The following is a 19,838-nucleotide window of genomic DNA, read 5'->3' as shown; positions in this document are numbered from 1 at the left end:
CTCCATGTCCTTTTTATGTTGAGGACACCAGAACTGTACGCAGTACTCCAAGTGAGGTCTCACAAGAGCAAAGTAGAGGGGCAGGATCACCTCCTTCGACCTGCTGGTCACGCTTCTTTTGATGCAGCCCAGGATGCGGTTGGCTTTCTGGGCTGCAAGTGCACACTGCCGGCTCATGTTAAGCTTCTCATCAACCAACACAAGTCCTTCTCCTCAGGCTGCTCTGAATCTCTTCTCCGCCCAACCTGTAGCAGTGCCTGGGATTGCCCCGACCCAGGTGTAGGACATACATATATACTCATGCACATGTGTATATATACACAAATATGTACACATACATAGATGTGCATATAGAATCATAGAATCATAGAATCGTAAGGGTTGGAAAGGACCTTAAGATCATCTAGTTCCAACCCCCCTGCCATGGGCAGGGACACCTTGCCCTAAACCATGTGGCTCAAGGCTCTGTCCAACCTGGCCTTGAACACCGCCAGGGATGGAGCATCCACAACCTCCCTGGGCAACCCATTCCAGTGCTTCACCACCCTCACTGTAAAGAACTTCTTCCTTATATCTAATCTAAACTTCCCCTGTTTAAGTTTGAACCCATTACCCCTTGTCCTACCACTACAGTCCCTAAGGAAGAGTCCCTCCCCAGCATCCTTGTAGACCCCCTTCAGATACTGGAAGGCTGCTATGAGGTCACCACGCAGCCTTCTCTTCTCCAGGCTGAACAGCCCCAACTTTCTCAGCCTGCCTTCATACGGGAGGTGCTCCAGCCCTCTTATCATCCTCGTGGCCCTCCTCTGGACTCGCTCCAACAGCTCCATGTCCTTTTTATGTTGAGGACACCAGAACTGTACACAGTACTCCAAGTGGGGTCTCACAAGAGCAGAGTAGAGGGGCAGGATCACCTCCTTCGACCTGCTGGTCACGCTTCTTTTGATGCAGCCCAGGATGCGGTTGGCTTTCTGGGCTGCAAGCGCACACTGCCGGCTCATGTTCAGCTTCTCGTCAACCAACACAAGTCCTTCTCTGCAGGGCTGCTCTGAATCTCTTCTCTGCCCAGCCTGTAGCAGTGCCTGGGGTTGCCCCGACCCAGGTGTAGGACCTTGCACTTGGCTTGGTTAAACTTCATAAGGTTGGCATCGGCCCACCTCACAAGCGTGTCAAGGTCCCTCTGGATGGCATCCCTTCCCTTCAGCGTATCAACCGAACCACACAGCTTGGTGTCATCGGCAAACTTGCTGAGGGCGCACTCAATCCCACTGTCCATGTCACCGACAAAGATGTTGAACAGGACCGGTCCCAACACCGATCCCTGCGGGACACCACTCGTTACAGGTTTCCAACTGGACATCGAGCCATTTACCACAACTCTTTGCGTGCGGCCATCGAGCCAGTTTTTTATCCACCGAGTGGTCCATCTATCAAATTGATGTCTCTCCAATTTAGAGACAAGGATGTCATGTGGGACAGTGTCGAATGCTTTGCACAAGTCCAGATAGATGACATCAACTGCTCTGCCCCTGTCCATCAGTTCCGTGGCTCCATCATAGAAGGCCACCAAATTGGTCAGGCAGGATTTCCCCTTAGTGAAGCCATGTTGGCTGTCACCAACCACCTCGTTGTTTTTCATGTGCCTTAGCATGTTTTCCAGGAGAAACTGTTCCAAGATTTTGCCAGGCACAGAGGTGAGACTGACTGGTCTGTAGTTCCCCGGGTCTTCCACCTTCCCCTTCTTGAAAATGGGGGTTATATTACCCTTCTTCCAGTCATCAGGAACTTCACCTGACTGCCAGGATTTTTCGAATATGATGGACAGTGGTTTAGCAACTTCATTCGCCAGCTCCTTCAGGACCCGTGGATGGATTTCATCAGGTCCCATGGACTTGTGCACGTTCAGGTTCTTAAGATGGTCTCGAACCTGATCCTCTCCTATAGTGGGCCTAAGGTCTTCGTTCTCGCAGTCCCTGCATTTGCTTTCCAAGACTTGGGTTGTGTGGTCAGAGCATTTGCTGGTGAAGACTGAGGCAAAGAAGTCATTAAGAACCTCAGCCTTCTCCAAATCCATGGTAGCCAGTTCTCCTGATAGCTTCTGGAGAGGGCCTACATTGTCCCTAGCCTGTCTTTTATTTGCTACGTATCTATAGAATCCTTTCCTGTTATCTTTTACATCCCTTGCCAAACTTAATTCTAGCTGGGCCTTAGCTTTCCTAACCTGGTCCCTAGCTTCTCGGGCAATGCTCCTGTATTCTTCCCAGGCCGCCTGTCCTTGCTTCCACCTTCTATAAGCTTCTTTTTTCCCTCCAAGTTTCCTCAGCAGCTCCTTGTCCATCCATGGAGGTCTCCTGGCCCTCCTGCTGCACTTTCTTCTAGTCAGGATGCAACACTCTTGAGCACGTAGCAGGTGATCCTTGAATACCGACCAGCAGTCTTGGGCCCCCCTGCCCTCTAGGACTGTATCCAAATATATATATATATTTTTTTTTTATGTATATAAATGTTGATAGATAAATGCAACGGTGTTCTGAAGCTTTTAGTCCTGACCTATTTCTCCCTACAAGATATCATCATATTTGAAGTTTTATAATAAAGATACTGCATGTAATGTAATTGCATGATACTTGCACCTGAGGAACCTATTTCGTCATTAATTTTTTTAGCTTGTGTGTTTTCGTCTGTCCTGGGCAGTGCTGCAAAACTGACAATGTCTCCAGCTGCCTCTTCTCACCCTCCCTCTTCCTCCTCCCCCGGGAGAAAGAAGCAGATAATAGATTATCTTTTCTTCTAGCAATTTAATTTCCTGCCAGCCTGCCTTACAATGTTTCCACACATTGGGCTGACTTCCTTGAGGAGAGCAGAACAAAACACAGTTATGACCAGAGGGAAAGGCTCTAGTTCCAGCAGCAGGACCACAGCCAGGCGCAGCAGTCCAGCTCCTGCCTTTCAGCGAGTGCCAGGCCACCCTTGGGCAAACAGGGGGGTTTTGTATGTGCAACCACTCAGGTGTTGAGAAGGGGATTCACAGAAATTCCGGACAAAGCCAAAGGGTGGTGGACAGCACCAGCTATCTCCCCTGCAGACTCACAGTGTGAGCCCTCTAGATCAGACCTTGCTCAGCTGAAGCATAAGAGATGGAAACAATTTCTGCAGCCCTGCAGCCAACCCTTCTGTGAGCACTTTGGGACACGTGCTCTGCTTGGGCAGAGCCTATCTGCCCAAGCTGGCAAGAGGATGGCCTTTCCCTGGTGCTGCTGAGCATATCTACTAGTGGATATGTCCCTCTTTTCAGAGGTTTCACTGCTGTGGTGTAGCTGTTGGAGGGAGACTGTTATCCAGGGCTTCCCCACAAGGGTTGTGAGCCTGTGGTGTGAGTGTAGCATGAATGTGCAGAGCTTTCTTTGCAAAGTCTTTCACTTTTCTAGTTCTCACCAGAGTCTAAAGGGTACCTTCCCCCTGCTGCTGCCTCAGCACCACTTGCAAACCCTTCCAGTGGGGAGGCAGGAGATGCTTTCTGCAGCTCACAGGATTTCCTGCCTGAGGCAGCTGCCTTCCTCCATCGCAGCAGCACCACCAGGAGCTCCGAGCTGGACCTGACCTCAGCTTCTCCTCACAGCCCAGGTGCTTTGAGCTGCTGCTGCCTTCCTGTGCAAAGGACGTAGGTGAGACCCACATCCGGAGGCTGCACAGAACCTGCCCTGTGTTGCTGTGGGTAGCCAGGAATATCATTGCAGACCTCAGAGCTCCTCTCCTTCCTGAAGGGACAAGCCTGGGAGCAGTATGCTGCCCTGCCGGTGTCTGTGAGGGCACTGAGAGCACAGGAGAGCAGGAGGCATCTTCCTGCATCTGTGCAAGCTTGAGGGTAGTGCCACATTTTAGGGTCATTCCAAGAGCTGGGAGCACAAGAAGGACCCAGCTGCTGAGGCTAGTCCATCATGGAATCCCAGACTGGGTTGGGTTGGAAAGGACCTTAACATCATCTAGTTCCAACCCCCTGCCATGGACCCCATGTCTGTTCACCCGCTCGCATAAAAAGTACCCACCACAGTTGTTATATTGGTCCTGCTCATATCTGCTACTTAACTTTATATCCTGATCTTGCTTTTCTTTTTTGCTGAGATGATGCAGGCTAAAGAGGATTCAGGATGATGTTGGCACATTAAATAGTCTTGTTTTGGCTTCACTGTGTCGTCTTAAAATAGAGACCAGCGTAATTGTTAGCCACATTCAAGCTTAAACCTAGAATACATACTTGTTTTCTTTTGATTTATTGGTGTTATTTGCACCAGAGGGTCCCTTCTACAGAGGGTCTCTGGTAGAAAGATGGAGTCTTTGGTGCCACCTATGATGTTCTGTATGTTTAGTTGGAAAGGCCTTAACAGGCCTTGCATTTGCATTTGCATTTGCAATGCACTGCACTTGCATTGCAGTGGCATCAGTGGGATTCGTCTTGCACAAATGTCACTTCTTGCACTGTGAAAACCTGTGCAGCACTTGTAGAGAGCAAAAAGGGTATGTTTAAGGACCACCCTATTGAACTACACCAGCTAAAAGTGGGATATATGAGGAAGTGCTAGCTTACAGTGTGGCTAGATCCCTTGGGAAATAGTGTGAAGTGGGACCTGGTGGATTCTTCCCCATCTTTCAGCTCTGAGCTGCGGAATTCCACTTTAGCACAGAGAATGGCAGTCTCAGTGTTTTGATCCAAAATGGCATGAAACTTGTCCATATCTGCCTTTTTCTGGCATTATGCTGAAGCCTCCTTCCCGAGGCAACATGGAGGCAACACTAATTAAATCCTTGGCAGAATCTCTGGCTTTCAAGGCACTTGTTTGAGCCACTGCATGCAGGCTGGGGATGAGGAGGGGAGCTTCTGACATGATCCTTTCCAGAAGAGTCCTCCCAGCCAGCAGCACAACTCCATTTCTGCTGTGGTAACATCCAGCTATGCCTGGAGGTCAGAACCAGCCAAACGTTTAACAAGGGAAAAAAAGAGATATTAACGAAGGGTATTTGTGTCCTGCACCTCTCTTGGCTGAAAGAAGCTCCGGCACAGCGATGGGCCTGCATTATCATGCACAAAACTCCCAACAACCCTGGTAATTGTATCGTAATCCTGTTTTATTTTCAGCCTCTTGAAAACACTAATTTAGTATATTCCAGTTATGAAGCACCATGGAAATTACTAACTGCACCAGGAGAGGATCCAAAAAGATTCACAACAGAAAATAATACAAACCAAAACCCCCATAACTTTAAGTATTCTGTCTAGATATAAAAAACAGTTTGGGAAATTGAAAGAGAATTAGATCCTTAGTCTGAATATGTCAGTTTTAACTATAACATGTGGGCTGACATGCATTTTGGATTAATACTTGTACCTCAAAGGCAGCAAGCAATGCTGAGCAAAGCAAAGCTGCTGCTGTACTACACCAGCTTTGATGCACATGTGTGCTGCTGCGTGTCTGTGTGCTTCTGCATCGATCTGCATTCCTGCTGACTTGGCTGAGGTGCCAAAATGCACAGAGCCAGGTCACAGAAATCCCTCCTCAGAATAGCAGCAGTGTGATTTGGGTTACCACAGCCTCTGCTGACAAGTGCATCTGCTGGGACCTCGTCCTGACCCAACACTGCTCTCATGTTGTGGCTGGTCAGGACTCTCCGTGTGGGTCCAATGTGCTTTCCATCAGTCAGTGAAGCAGCATCAGTGCTGCTTCATCTCCTCATTCATTGTGAGGCTTAATTTAAGGGAGCAAAACTCTTCCAGGTCCACAGCAAGCCAAGAACCTGGAGACTGCTGGTACTGTCAGGGTTTCATGCTGGAAGAGCTCATTCATGGGATGTGCACTGTTTGCTACCATGACAGTCCCTGCTTTGCTTTGGAAAACAACAAAAGCATCCATTGTATCTCCCCCCAAAGACATGGAGGGAGAGGATCCAGCCACACCACGCTCAGCTCCATGCAAAAGCTCAGCTCCATACAGAAACATTTCAAACACACCACTTGGGTCTGTCAGCCCTATTAGAGTCCTTAAGATCACTTCTTTAAACAATCATTTAAATGTGCTTTTACTGTGCCTTCAAAGCAAATGTGAACTGCCATGGTTACGTTAAGTCAGAATTAGTTCTGAGAACAAAACATACCCTTCAGTGCTCAGGCACCTAACCAGTCCCACCCAGCACAGCAGAAACATGCCAAAGAACACCAGCCAAAGCAGCTTTTCCAAAACTACAGATCTCTCCCAGCCAGCTTCCTCATCTAATCAATGATGATGTATTGGGTTTGTGCAGCAATATTTGGTAGCAAGGGGTCTGCAGGGGTGGCTTCTATGAGAAGATACCAGAAGCTGCCTGCATGTTGGAAGTAGCCAGTTCCAGCTGACTCCGAGATGGACCCACCGCTAGCCACAGCGGTATCTGTAGCATGTCTGTGATAACATGTTCAGAAAGGGTAAAATCTACTGTGCAACAGCAGCTAGGAGAGAGGAATGAGCATGAGACAGAGATAGCCCTGCACACAGCAAGGTCAGCACGGGAGGAGGCAGGAGGTGCAGAGCCGATTCCCATGCAGTCCATGGTACAGACCATGGCGAGGCAGGCTGTCCCCGTGGTGGCCCAATGTGAGCGAGGGACGGAAGCAGCAGGAGGGATGAAGGTGGGCTGATCCTGTTCTCCATGCGTTAACAGGCAGAGCCAGTTAATGAAACATAACACAGTCACTCCTTGGAGGAGGGAACTGCATAATGAGAGAGGAACAAGGCAAGAGGGGGTCCCTAACGGAGAGCTTTTGCTCGCCTGCGTGTTATTTTCTCAGAGAAGTATATTCTCTCTTTCTTACGGGGCCAAGCGAGCCAATAAGTGGTCTGTGCATGTGGCTGTTGCTGCGCTCAGGACTTTGTTTCTAACAACAGCCCAACGCAGCTGGAGTGTGTCGGGACGCGCTGGCCTGCGCTCGGCGGGGCACTGAAGGCTGGTTCCCAGAAAAGCAGCTCCTGGAAGCTGCTGCGCGCTCCTCCCTGCCTCCTTCTGCTCCGCTGATAAGGAACGGAGCTCAGGCCCATGGGCTGAGGGCTGGTGCAAGTCCATAAGCGCCTCACTGCTGCGACGGTCCCTTCCAACCCAAACTATTCCATGATCCTGTGACTCAATGCTCTGGAAGCTCATCCCTCTGCTGCGGGCCCAGGAGGTGGAAGACCAAGTGGACACCCAGTTGGTAAGACAGCGCCAGGGATAGGACTGGGTTTATGAACTGGAGTATCCACAGCAAGGCGGCTGTGAGGGGATGCTGAGGGAAGACATGGAGACCACGCGTTATAACCCGCCCCCTTCCCGCTGCCTGCGCCTCACACAGCCCGCTGGGGCGCAGCTGCTGGATATCTGAACAGCCTAAGAATGTGACAACAGCCAAAGATGTGACAAGAACGCGGCCCGGTGGCGCGGAGAGGCGAACAGCCGCGGTGCCCGCTCACAGCGCCGGCCACAGCGGGGCCCCGGCTCAGGCGGCACCAGCGAGGATGCGGGACGCGAAGGGTTAAGGGCAGGCGCATGCGCTTCCCGCCCCCCGGGTTGGCTGCTCGGATTGGCCAGCGGCGGCGCTGCGTCACTGCGTGCCGGCGCGCTCAATGGCTGCGGGGCGGCGCTGGGATGCCGCGGCGAGAGGCTGAGGTACGGGCGGGGGGGGCGGTCGGTACCGGGCCAGGGGTTGGCACCGGGCGGGTGCGCCCGGGCTCCCCTCGGCGGGAGGGTGTGAGGCGGCGACGGAGCGGGCCTTGTGGGGCCAGGGTGGGCCTGTGCACCGCGGCCGGAGCGGGAGTTCAGCCGCGTCTGGCCGGCAGCGGTGGAAGGCGGCCGTGAGTGTGCTCCTCCTGAGAGCGCCGTGCGGGCAGCCCCTGTGCTGCCGTTCGTCGTTAGCCAAGCACCGTTGTGTGGGGATTTCACCCTTAAAAGGGGTTTATAAGAAGGATGAGGAGAGTTTTTAGCAGGGCCTTTTGTGACAGGACGAGGGGTAATGGTTTTAAACTAAAAGAGGGAGATTCAGGCTGGATTGAGGAAGAAATTCTGTGCAATGAGGGTGGTTAAACCCTGGCACAGGTTGCCCGGAGAGGTGCTGGATGCCCCATCCCTGGAGACATTCCAGGTCAGGCTGGATGTGGTTCTGGGCAACCTGATTTAGTCGAAGATGTCCCTGCTCATTGCAGGGGGTTGGACTGGATGAGCTTTGAAGGTCCCTTCCAACCCAAACCTTTCATAAACAGGGGAAGTTCAGGTTGGATATAAGGAAGAAGTTCTTCCCTGTGAGGGTGCTGAGGCGCTGGCACAGGGTGCCCAGAGAAGCTGTGGCTGCCCCATCCCTGGCAGTGTTCAAGGCCAGGTTGGACACAGGGGCTTGAAACCACTCTAGTGGAAGGTGTCCCTGCCCATGGCAGGGGGTTGGAACTGGATGAGCTTTAAAGTCCCTTCCAACACAAACCATCCTATGATTCTGTGTGGGTTTTGAAATGCCAGGAGTTTGCAGTGAGTGTGGATGGGAAAACTGTGCCTTAGCTAACCAGGCCATGCTGTGCTTTGGGTGCATTTGAGACAGGTTTAAGGTGTGGGCAGCTCTAAGGGAGAGCTCCACTGGTGTCCGTGGCAGTGTGGGGCCTTGGTGTTCATTGGGAAGGGTTGGAGGCACTGCCAGCAGGGTGCCGAGCAGAGGTGGGTGATTAGGGCTAAGGCACAGGGAGTTCTAGGGTGGTAGAAAGGGGGCACCCCTTTCCTTTGACATGGAAAATGGTTACGAAATGGCTGCTAAGAGATTGCTGCTGTTGCTGTGCCTGAGGCTGCAGATGGAGGTTTGATTGAAGGTCTAAAGATCCCTATATGTGACGATCCTGAAACACCAATTAAAGATCACTTGATCCCCACTCCGCAGACCCCCAGCATTGCTTTCCCACTGGCTAACCCTCCTGTTGCACCTCAACCCAAAGAAAAGGTTTGTCAGATGAAGAAATACCTAAGATGAGTTGTGTTCTGAGAGATGTAGTGACACTTAAAGCAGTTTTGAACTTGATAGAAAGTATAAAAGAGGTGAATAGCCGGCAGGGCCAGAGCAGTGACTGTCCCCCTGTGCTGGGCACTGCTGAGGCCGCACCTCGAATCCTGTGTTCAGTTCTGGGCCCCTCACTGCAAGAGAGACATTGAGGTGCTGGAGCGGGGCCAGAGAATGGCAATGGAGCTGGTGCAGGGCCTGGAGCACAAGTGTGATGAGGAACGGCTGAGGGACCTGGGGGTTTAGTCTGGAGAAGAGAAGGCTCAGGGGGGACCTTATCGCTCTCTACAGCTGCCTGACAGGAGGTTGCAGTGAGGGGGGGTCGGTCTCTGCTCCCAAGGAACAAGTGACAGGACAAGAGGAAACGGCCTCAAGCTGCGCCAGGGCAGGTTTAGACTGGAGATGAGGAACGATTCGTTCCCCAGAGGGTGCTCAGGCATTGGAACAGGCTGCCCAGGGCAGTGCTGGAGTCACCGTCCCTGCAAGTGTTCACACCCCGTGTAGATGAGGCCCTCAGTGCCATGGGTTAGTGGTGGCCTTGGCAGTGCTGGGGAACGGTTGGACTGGGGAACTGGATGAGTTTAAAGGTCTTTTCCAAGCTGGTTGATTCTGTGACATTCAGAAAACTCTTTCCAACCACCGAGTTGCAAGAATGTTATCAAACAATCTCCCAGGAAAAGCAGAGGGACCAAACACCACAAATAAATTTTAGGCTCTGAAAAAGTTTCCTGTGCCATGAGCATCAGTCCTTAGCATTTGGGGTTGGCTCATCTTCCGTTCCTTTAACATGCATCATACCAGCTGCTCTATTTCCTCTTGTGCCATTATTAACTAAATGGTCCTTTTCTTCCCTTCCAGATGCATCCAGTTCTAAAGGCCTTTGTGTGTGGCTCCATCAGTGGGACTTGCTCCACACTCCTCTTCCAACCCCTTGACCTGCTGAAAACTCGCCTGCAAACTCTGCAGCCTGCTGTGAATGGGTAAGAAGGTGGGGATGTGTGTGCATGGGGTCTGTGGGGTGCTCCACCATAGGCTTCTACCTCATTTGCTGGCTGGGGCTTGGAGTTCATAGGGCTGTAACTTGGATACTGAGTCTTTCTGAAATAGGAGCTGTGTTTTTATAACATGAAGGATTGATAATTTGCTCCAGAAGAGAGAAAATGGGTGCTCTTGTGAACGCTACTTTAATAACATGTAACCTCAGCATTTGTCTGCTCTCACTGGAGAGACTAGTGTTTGCTGGAGTGGTTGCTGTCCAGTTTCACGGGGTGTCCTCTGCCTGAAAAATCCTGTACTGTTGCCACATAACATTTCCAGGTGTGCAGCTGCTCCCATTTGCTTGGTGTAGTCAACTATGACTACATCTGCTGCTGTTAACAAAGGGAGTGAGCAATTAAAAGTGCTAATGAGAGAGACATCTGTTACAAATGGTAGTAGAGCAGAAGAGGATGGAGAAGCCCTGGGAAGAATACAAAGAGAAGCAGGCTGAGTTGAGAAAGAGCACCTCAGAGGTATGGGTGAAAGGGAGTGGCTGTGGAGTACCTCTGCCAGAGTGCAGAAGCAGGTCACCTCTGCAGTTCTTGTCGTGTCTTCCTTTCAGGTCCAGCCGTGCTGGGATGGTAACACTGCTCTTCAGGGTTGTTCGTACTGAGAGTCTTCTGGGGCTCTGGAAAGGAGTCTCTCCAGTAAGTGGCTGGTTTAACTCTGACTTCTAAAAATAAGTAGATAAATAAACCTATTGTTTCATAGAATCACAGACTGGTTTGGGTTGGAAAGGACCTTAAAGCTCATCCAGTTCCAATCCCCTGCCACAGGTAGGGACACCTCACACTAGACCAGGTTGCTCCAAGCCCCTGTGTCCAACCTGGCCTTGAACACTGCCAGGGATGGGGCAGCCACAGCTCCTCTGGGCACCCTGTGCCAGCGCCTCAGCACCCTCACAAGGAAGAACTTCTTCCTTAGATCCAACCTGAACTTCCCCTGTTTCAGTTTGAACCCATCACCCCTTGTCCTGTTGTGGTTGTTTATTACTAACTATGGCTGCCTGGATTTAAATAGCCAGCTCTTGTACAATTATGAGTGAAACCATGTGTGTTAGACTAAATCCTATTTTAAGGAATTAATGTTGTGAATTCCATTGATTTGGTCATGGTGGTCCCTGTGGTTTTGAAGTCCTCAGCAGCTGAACACTTGGATGCTTTTGCAAAGGTGGGGTGGCAACTGCACCAGCTTAATTTTTTGTTTTGGAATATCTTGTTCCTAGAAAACTGAATCAATTGGCTTTCAGTGCCATACATCATAGAATCACAGGCTGGTTTGGGTTGGAACGGACCTTAAGATCATCCAGTTCCAACCCCCTGCCATGGGTAAATGATTTGTACTTTGTCTTCTTTCCTCAGCATGTTCGCTTCAGTGATTTTTTGTTTTCTACAAAGCTTCCTGTCAAGTTTAATAGTCTTTAAAATGTTCTGTAGTACATTTTGTCTTATGTATGCTTTTTCTTTCTTTGCTTCTGTTTCTTCTGAAGTCCTTTGCAAGATGTATTCCTGGGGTTGGGATTTACTTCAGCACTTTGTACATGATGAAGCAAAAGTTTCTAGTGGACCGGTCACCCACAGCCCTGGAGTCTGTCCTTCTGGGTGTCACTGCACGTGCAGTTTCTGGGATTTGCATGTTGCCAGTGACTGTAGTGAAGACCCGATATGAGGCGAGTATGACTTTGTCACACACCTTCCTTGTGATGAAACAGAAATTCCTCTGTCTGGAGAAAGTTGTTGCCTCTTGGCTACAGCCAGGGATGTAGTCCTGATTTCATCTGCGCTCACCCATTATGCAGGAAATGCCACGCACTGATATTTAGGCAAGAGATGTTAAGATGAAACAGAATTCACCCTGAGATTTTTAAGTTCCAATTGTATAGAGTGTTTGTGTAGCATTTCTCATATTTTACCTTCCTGAAGGGTTGTTTTAAAGGTAGGTGAAACCCACTTTTTGCCTCGGGCTGTCCTCTGTGCTGCTATCTCGGGCATCATATCGGGTGCATACTACAGGGTTTTTTTGGCTGCTATGGCCTCAGACTATGTGTAGGGCTCCTTGGCCTGTGTGAGTGACTGACCGCTGTCTACGCTTGCAGAGTGGAAAATTTGGCTATGGGAGTGTATATGGAGCTCTGAAGAATATCTATCAGACAGAAGGGGTTCGTGGCATGTTCAGTGGGCTCACTGCAACGCTGCTGCGGGATGCTCCCTTCTCTGGCATCTACCTGATGTTCTACACGCAGACCAAAAACCTCACACCTCAGGGTAAGGCTGAACATTGGAGGCTGCAATGGAAAATGTTTATCTTCTCGCATCTTGCCCTGCAGTTGCCTGCTTGCATGCTCTGCCCTCTACCTCAGTAGTTAAAATGAGTCTCTTGTAGGGCTTTAAGTGGAACATTCACATTTTCCTTTGGAGAACTCTAGACCTATAACTCAGAAATGGAAATTTGCCCTAAATTGATTGATTGTCTTTATGAAGACTGATGCATAAGGTGGGTTGGTGAAGAGTTGAAAGAGAGGATGTCTCGAGTGCTTTCTGCTGCTGGTTATCTTGTATACTGATCAGTTTCCACTGAACCAGGGCTCCTCTGATGTTAGAACTGGCTGGGGCAACACTTGCACAATCTTTCCTTTTCCGAGTAACTCAAGTTCGGTTCCCCAGCAAGTGAGGCTTTTTAATAGTGCTAACTTTACACTAGTAGCCACTTTTCCCCTTGAAAGGCTTCTCTAGCCTGCATGGATTTTAACTTCTCTTAGACTCCAACGTTGATTTCATCATTCAGTAGCTTTTCGCTTTGTCACGCACCATGAGTGTTCCTGGCCTCTCTTGTGTCTGAGTGCATTCCCTTTGCTCTGTTGCAGACGAGCTGGATCCAGTGCTCATGCCCTTGCTGAATTTTGGCTGTGGGATCTTTGCGGGAATCTTGGCCTCGCTGGCAACGCAGCCTGCTGATGTCATCAAAACACACATGCAGCTGTCCCCCCAGAAGTACCGCAGGACAAGCCAGGCCATTGCCTTCATCTACAAGGTGAGGTGAAGCCCTTCTCATGTGCCATTCACAGCCTCACTTGTGATCTCCTTGCTCGAAGCACAGCTATGCTAAGAAAGCTGTTGCCTTTTAAAGGAGGTGAACAAATGTGACTGATATGCTCTTGCAGTCAGGCTAATCACTGTCAGCATTTTCAGAAGCTGAAGTGGGTCGTGCTGTGAGAGACTGAGGCTAAATCTCTTGTTTATGTGCAGACCTCTTCCGTCATAAGTAGAAGGTACTCTGATGGTCTGAAAGCAGTCAGAAGCTTCAGTCCATTCCTTGCTTTTCCTTGTAGTTAGAGCGGCCATTGTCATGATGTACTCCTCTTGAATGTATTACGACGCAGTGAACTTGTTACCTGATTATTTTTGCCATTCCTCAGTCCTCTATCTGTTTTCACAAAAAATTGAAATTGGAGAGCAGACACAGAGTAGTGGAGCACAAAGATGGGCATATTCCAGTAAGCATCTCTCCACACAGACCTCCTTCCTGTTTTCAGGCTGGTGAATGATTTCACTTCAGTCCTGTCTGTTACATATTGATTCTTACACTGGTAGTGATGGAAAGCACTTAGCTTATTCCATTGTATTTCACTTCAGCTTAGCTTAGCATGTAGGCTTGGAGCAGCTGTGCTTGGTTTATCAGTGTAGGCACATCTGTAATTACCACACTGGGGCAAAGGGTTTCTTTAGTGTGAAGTGCTGGTTTCAGATACAAACCAGCTACAACACAATTCTTTGCCTTTTGGACACTAAAAGAGAAATAAATGCCCAGATCAATATTCAGGAATGGGATGGAGATGTAGTCAAAGCCCATCTTTCCCTTCCTGCCCTCAGAAGGGCAAGTCTCGGCAGGTTTCCTTTGTTTCCATATTGAACTCTACTCCTTAACTGAAATCTGTTTATTTGTGCATGGATTTTTTTTGTGCATGCTACATTTTTCTCTCCTCAGAATGCTTTTTCACTTCAGTACTCACAGATCTCAGTTTTTAACACAACAGTTAAGTGACTTTCGGAAATATGAAGCTCTAAACCTAAGACAAATCATTTTCCTGAAGTGTCTTGAAACTGTTACACCCTCAACTTCTCTTCGTTGGGCTTGAGTGTGGCTTTCCCCATCTGTTGTCCCCATCCTGGCATTCCCTTCTCCGCTCACGGCTTGTCCTGCTTTCCTGGGTAGGCCCTGCAATTGTACAGTGCTACAGGTTCTTCCTCAGCATTCAATGCTATTTAAACCTGAGTCTTTCAGAAACCATTCTGGGTCAAGCTGAAATCTATCTTGTGCTGTTCTATGTCATACACGATGAGAAATGAAAACATTAAAGGCAGGTTGTGATGGATTGCTGTGTGTTTCTCTCCAATTGCAGGACTTTGGATTGGCAGGCTTTTTCCGAGGCGGTGTGCCCCGTGCCCTCAGGCGCACTCTCATGGCAGCAATGGCATGGACGGTGTATGAACAGATGATGGAAAAAATGGGCTTGAAATCTTGACTGTCTTGCACGAGAAATGACCAGCTTCACTCCTGCTGCTGCTTGCTGTGATCAACTGGCACTAGGAAGTTCCCAGTTCCACAGAGGAATAAGCTTTGCTCAGCCAGGAGGAAGAAAGCCTTTCTGATACAGGGGATTAGGCCTTTTGGCAAGTAGAGGAAAGGAACGATTGGATCTTTGTGTCACTAGATCAGCTCATTCCAGAAGGACTGCACTTGCAGACTGCCATGGGCAATGGCAGGGTTTCCACAGCCTGGTAACTATGCTAAGAAGCCCCTTTTAAAAATAGCTCTGTGTTCACCACCTTTATGCAAGGAGACATTGCTGAGCCAAAAGCATTTGAGAAGAAAACAGTGGTTGAAGAACCTGCCAGCCTGATCCTTGCTGGTCTGGCCAGTAAGACCACAATGACCCACTGTCCGATGTAGATCCTCCTTCTTCCTGTGATTTGTTCTCTAGATCCTCCTTCCTCATACACTTTGTTCTCACGGGGGAACGTTGCAGACCATGGTGGGAGACTGGATGTGTCTCTTACTGTGTATATTACAGGAGTGAGTGGAAGAGAAACGAAGTGCTGAAGGAAAGCCAGGAACGTGATTTCTGTCACTGCTTTGTACTGTGCATGGTAGCAGAGGAGGTAACTGGAACCTCCTTGCTGTGTCATGTGTTATCATGTAATTGAGCATCTTAACACTCTTGAAATGTGCTGCTGCCTCTACAGCAGTGTTTGCACAGGAATTAAGAAGCATGAGGCACTTTAAAATTGATTGCTACCAAAGTTCTACTTGTTCCCTTAGAAACGTTTTTCCTGCTGGTCTCACAATATCAGGAATGCTCAAGTATTACCTTTTTTTATCCAGTTGTACTAGAGATTTATTTGCTTCCTATTATTCATTTGTTAATCCATGATCAACACCCTCCATGTGAGCTGGTCCTTAGATGTAGCTTTTAGGGTTATAGCTCATAATGCATAAATGTATAATGGAAGTAGATATATGTACTGACACTTTAGATTTCCCTTAAAAGCTGCTGCTGATTGCATGTGGAATATGTTTGAGTTTGGAAAGAAAAGGCTGGTCTTTTCTGTTTGAAACATGAGTGTTTGGTAGGGAACTTGAATTCTCTTTGGGCTCCACACAGACCCTTCTCAGTTTCCTGGCTTATCATTTTCTCTTAGCAGGAAGTCCACAGTTCAGAATTCCCAAGTTTAAGCTTAGATAAATACATTTATTTTCATCCACTGTGCCTTCTTCCTCATTCCTATTGTGTTAAGGCAGACCGCAAAGTGTGTGCTGTCCAAACTTGGGTACCATCTGCTCTCCTCTTCACTTGTGCCTCTGTGCTGGCTGGTTGGGTTGGAATCCTTGCAGCTCTGTTGGCATTGCCAAGCTGGGCATGGAAGTGTGCATCTTGTTCTGTAGAAGAAAACATAGCTTGCAGAAAACATAGCTTTGGTTTTTCTTAAGTATCTAGGCATATTACAAATCACTTTAGAAGCAGAGCAGATGTCTCTAAACATGAAGACTTCACACTGTAGCTGTGCAAACAACCAGTACTACCTACCTGTTTGTTATTCAGAGTGGAATTTGCATAATCACTGCCTGCCCTGGCAACCTCCTGAGCACAAGAGTAGAGGGGATGTGGGTTGTAAGAGATGTTCTTTACCAGATTCCTACTTCAAGAAGGTTTAGTGACTGACGTGAAAGTTAAGTGTGAGTAAAGTGTAAGGTGGATGGCTGGACGCTTGGAAGGTGCTGCCTGTTTTTAGCCTCAGCCCATCTGTGAGGGGACAGTGGTGCTACCCAGTACAGGAGTCTCCAAGAAGGGTGGTGAAGAGTCCTGTGTGCACATATCTGCATGTTAATGAATAGAGCACTGCATGAGATCAGTGCCTGTTGTGACTGACAAGCTGTCAGGTTCCCTCTGCTGCTTCTCACAGTCAGCCATGTGGGCACATAATTGGCCAAATCCTAAGTATGAAGAACTGTTCCTTTCTTTTGCTGTCCCTCCTACCCTCAGTGACTTGAACTTGTGAGAGCAGTGGTAACTGCGCACCCTGCTGGTAGTTATCCTGAGCCAGGTGATAAATCTTGAATTAAGTAACATCCTCATCAGAAACCTGAAATGCAGGAACACTTCAGTGGCTTTTGTGCCCTGTACTCCTGCCTGGTCCAGTTACAAAGGAAGAACTAGAGAATTTATTCCCATGTGCCAGTGTTTTAAAGTCCACTGATTTTTATTTTCTTTTAGGTCTAAAGCAGTGTTAGCTTTTGTTTTGGGAAAGTTCCCTTTACTTTGTGGAGAATGAGGAGGCTCTTTGTTGTTGCAGCGAAGTGAAAAGTACATGCTTTTTGACTTGTGAATTAGCCTAGGCTCCTTTGAGTTTAAGAAATGGAGAATCTAAACTCTACCAACCCTTGGTGCTGTAAATCCAAAAACTTCTCCACATGTGAGCTGGGGAGAGTGAGTTTTGTGGTGCGAGTTTTATTTATTACTTCCTTTGTCAGGTCTCTCATACCTGGGGGAAGGGAAAGCCTGAGGTTCTGTTTCACTGTCTCCTGAAAGCTGTATCACATAGGCAGGCACAAGACTGTTTCTCAGCTCTGATCCTTACCATCCTTCACCCTTTTGCCCTCTTCAAAACCATTCTGTTTCTGAAGTGATTTACTGAAGGTACTTCTTAATACCTATAGCAAGTCAAGAAAAACAAGTGTATGGACTTGAAGTTTAGATATATTGCCCCTGAGGTTGTATGCTTCTAATCAACAACAAGTGGCCACTGTACAGCCTAAATGCGAAGTCAGTCAAATAAAAGATCCAGATCCAGGTGCTTAATCACATACCTGATGGCAATTCAACACTAATGATCCTATCAGATAATCACTTCCAAAGCCATCTGAGCTTGGATGCCAGAGCAGGTGGTGTGATCCTTTCTATATGTGGCAGGATGCAGTCAGATTCCTCTTGGAATGACCTCAGGTACTGGCAATACCCTGTTAGTGAACATGCATTGACTTTGCTGCAGTGTAAGAACACAACTGGTTAACATGTTGAGGCAGTCAGGATTTGAATTGTAAGGACACAAGAGAAATAGTCTGGTTATTTATGTTTTAGAAACTTCACATTTCCATTCTTCCTGTGTGAATATTCTCCCACCCCCCGCACTGTTTAAGCAGAACTGGAGCTTTGGAACATTGCATAGGTTTGAGTATGGTGAGTGTTTATGTGTCTACGTAAAATATTTATGTGAGAAGGTGTATTATATATTTCTATTAAAAACTGGTTGCCAAAATGAACCGTGTCATCTCGGCAGCGTTTCTTTAAAAAACCCAACCTCCCAAACCAATCAACCCACAAGGGGTGGGATGGAATGGAGTCTTAGAGCAACAGGAGTCTCCCAAGAGAACAGAGCTATTGGATGAGTTCAGAGCACATACATGGCAATGCGTATTCTCTTTTTCTATGAGGTATAATATACACTGTGCTAGTGTAAGCTAAATCAGCTTTACTTAAATGGAAAGAGCACATAACAATGGGGAATCTTGTCTTTTCCACAGCTTCCTGTGCCTGCCTGCTGCGTGTAAAGGCTGATGGAAACAGGAGCTCCATAGTAGCACCTTTAGGACAGTGGGGTTTGAGCACTCTGGGGGGAGACTGTTTTTAATCTCCTGCCAACCAGGTCTTTGCTACTCAGGCGGTCTGATCTCAGCAGGGGACAAGCCGTTGTGCCTGGGACATAATCCTCTGCTGCAAGGTGATGCTGGGTTGGTGGGATCTCCTCTTGCTGCCACCGTGTGGTCCTGGGATTCGTTAGCAGGTTGTGCTAAGCAAAGCACTGATGTTGATGATACTGAGATGTACATCTGTAACCCTTTCTCTTTTCAGATATTGCCTAGATGATACATTCTTATATGGAGTTATCTGTGTGTGTCAGTCCTACCAGACAGTCCTGGCGTGGAGCCTTGGGCCAGCTGGACCTGAACTGCTTGTGCAGGTACCTGGTACCATGTTAGGCTGGCGATAGTGCCCACTCCTGCACACAGGGCTCCCCAGAGCAATCCTGCTGCCTAGGCAATTCTAGCTTTGTAGAACTAGAACTAAGAAGGGAATAGATTTGCTGAAGTATGTTTTCCCAAAGCATGAAATAAATAATAATGAACCAAATCATAAGCCCCACTTGAGAGGCCTTTCCAGGTGAAATCCACATTTCACTGACAATAGTTGGCACATCTCTGTCCTTTCCATTCAAGCTGTTTATGTTTCATATCAGCTTCAATATCTTTGTAATCAGATGAGGAGGCTATGCCCTAAGAAGTTCTTCTCGGATAAGGAATATTTTCAATCTAACTCAACTTTTACAAAGCAATGTCTGCCATGCGCTGGGTGCAGTTGTGTAACAAAGTTCAGTGTGAATAGTGGCTGGAGGGATATGGTCGAAAATAGGTGATAAGGTAGATAGATTTCCACCTGAATAACATGTCCATTGGTGACAGAGATTTATTTTAAAGCATCTCAGCTTTAAAAATAACTTCAGTTATTTTTAAATAGCATCTCAGTTAAAAAATAACCCAAACTTTCAGGTTGCTTAAGAAAATAATTAGAAATACTTTAGCGTCAAGCTTTAGCATTACTTTTCGGAGCCCTCTCATGGGCTCTGGAGCTCATGGTCTGCCAGAAAGGGCCAAAACTGTAACAAGAAGAAAAAAGTGAAGTATTAGAGATTCCAGAGGAGCCTGGAATGCTTACCAGCAGCACTCCGAGAATGGTGGAGGTTGGAAGGGACCATGGGGTCATCTAGTCCAACCTCCCTGCTCAAGCAGCTCCTTTCATAACATGTTTGCTGCAATATTTGTTACTGAACTTCCATCAGTGTGTTCAAACACACTTTGAATGCAGTTGGCTTTTGATCATGCAGAGGAGCTCTCCAGACTACATTTACCGCACGCAGTGTGGTAACAACAGCACCTCCCCTCTCCTCCCCCCAAGCTAACATCCACATCATGCTCCTGTTAGGAGATATGTTGGGCATAGCCCCATCATGGCAGCTCTCACCGTCCGCAGCAACAGGAGTCTAGAATGTGCCAGGCACCCGTGCAACAGCTCCTGATCCTGCTGGGAGCTCCCAACCGCTTGCTGAGTTTCATTTGACTTCTCTTTGTCACCACCATGAGGCAAACGTCTGAACTACTCTCTGAAAGTATCTTCTAAACCTGTTCTGGCGATCCCGCTAATTAAGCTCATCAA

At 48.2% G+C, this 19,838-nt stretch overlaps 1 protein-coding gene across 3 annotated transcripts; it reads left to right on the top strand.

Moving 5' to 3' along the window:
• The first annotated feature begins 6,944 nt into the window (after positions 1-6,944).
• On the top strand, positions 6,945-17,890 carry SLC25A38 (solute carrier family 25 member 38). Of its 3 annotated transcripts, none has more exons than XM_030512895.1 (7): positions 6,954-7,216; positions 9,893-10,014; positions 10,635-10,719; positions 11,562-11,741; positions 12,168-12,336; positions 12,936-13,102; positions 14,472-17,890. In XM_030512895.1, exons 1-7 carry the CDS (start codon positions 7,151-7,153, stop codon positions 14,592-14,594), a joined length of 912 nt encoding a protein of 303 aa, XP_030368755.1. In that variant the 5' UTR covers positions 6,954-7,150; the 3' UTR covers positions 14,595-17,890. The 3 variants fall into 3 exon arrangements, with proteins under 3 accessions (XP_030368765.1, XP_030368755.1, XP_030368746.1); XM_030512886.1 differs by lacking the exon at positions 6,954-7,216 and adding an exon at positions 7,522-7,668; XM_030512905.1 differs by lacking the exon at positions 12,936-13,102 and having other exon boundaries at positions 6,945-7,216; positions 14,472-14,560.
• Positions 17,891-19,838: the final 1,948 nt, after the last annotated feature.

Source organism: Strigops habroptila, chromosome 1 (assembly GCF_004027225.2).
Source record: "Strigops habroptila isolate Jane chromosome 1, bStrHab1.2.pri, whole genome shotgun sequence".
In the NCBI taxonomy this organism is placed as follows: domain Eukaryota; kingdom Metazoa; phylum Chordata; class Aves; order Psittaciformes; family Psittacidae; genus Strigops; species Strigops habroptila.
This window is presented reverse-complemented; position numbering and strand designations above follow the sequence as displayed.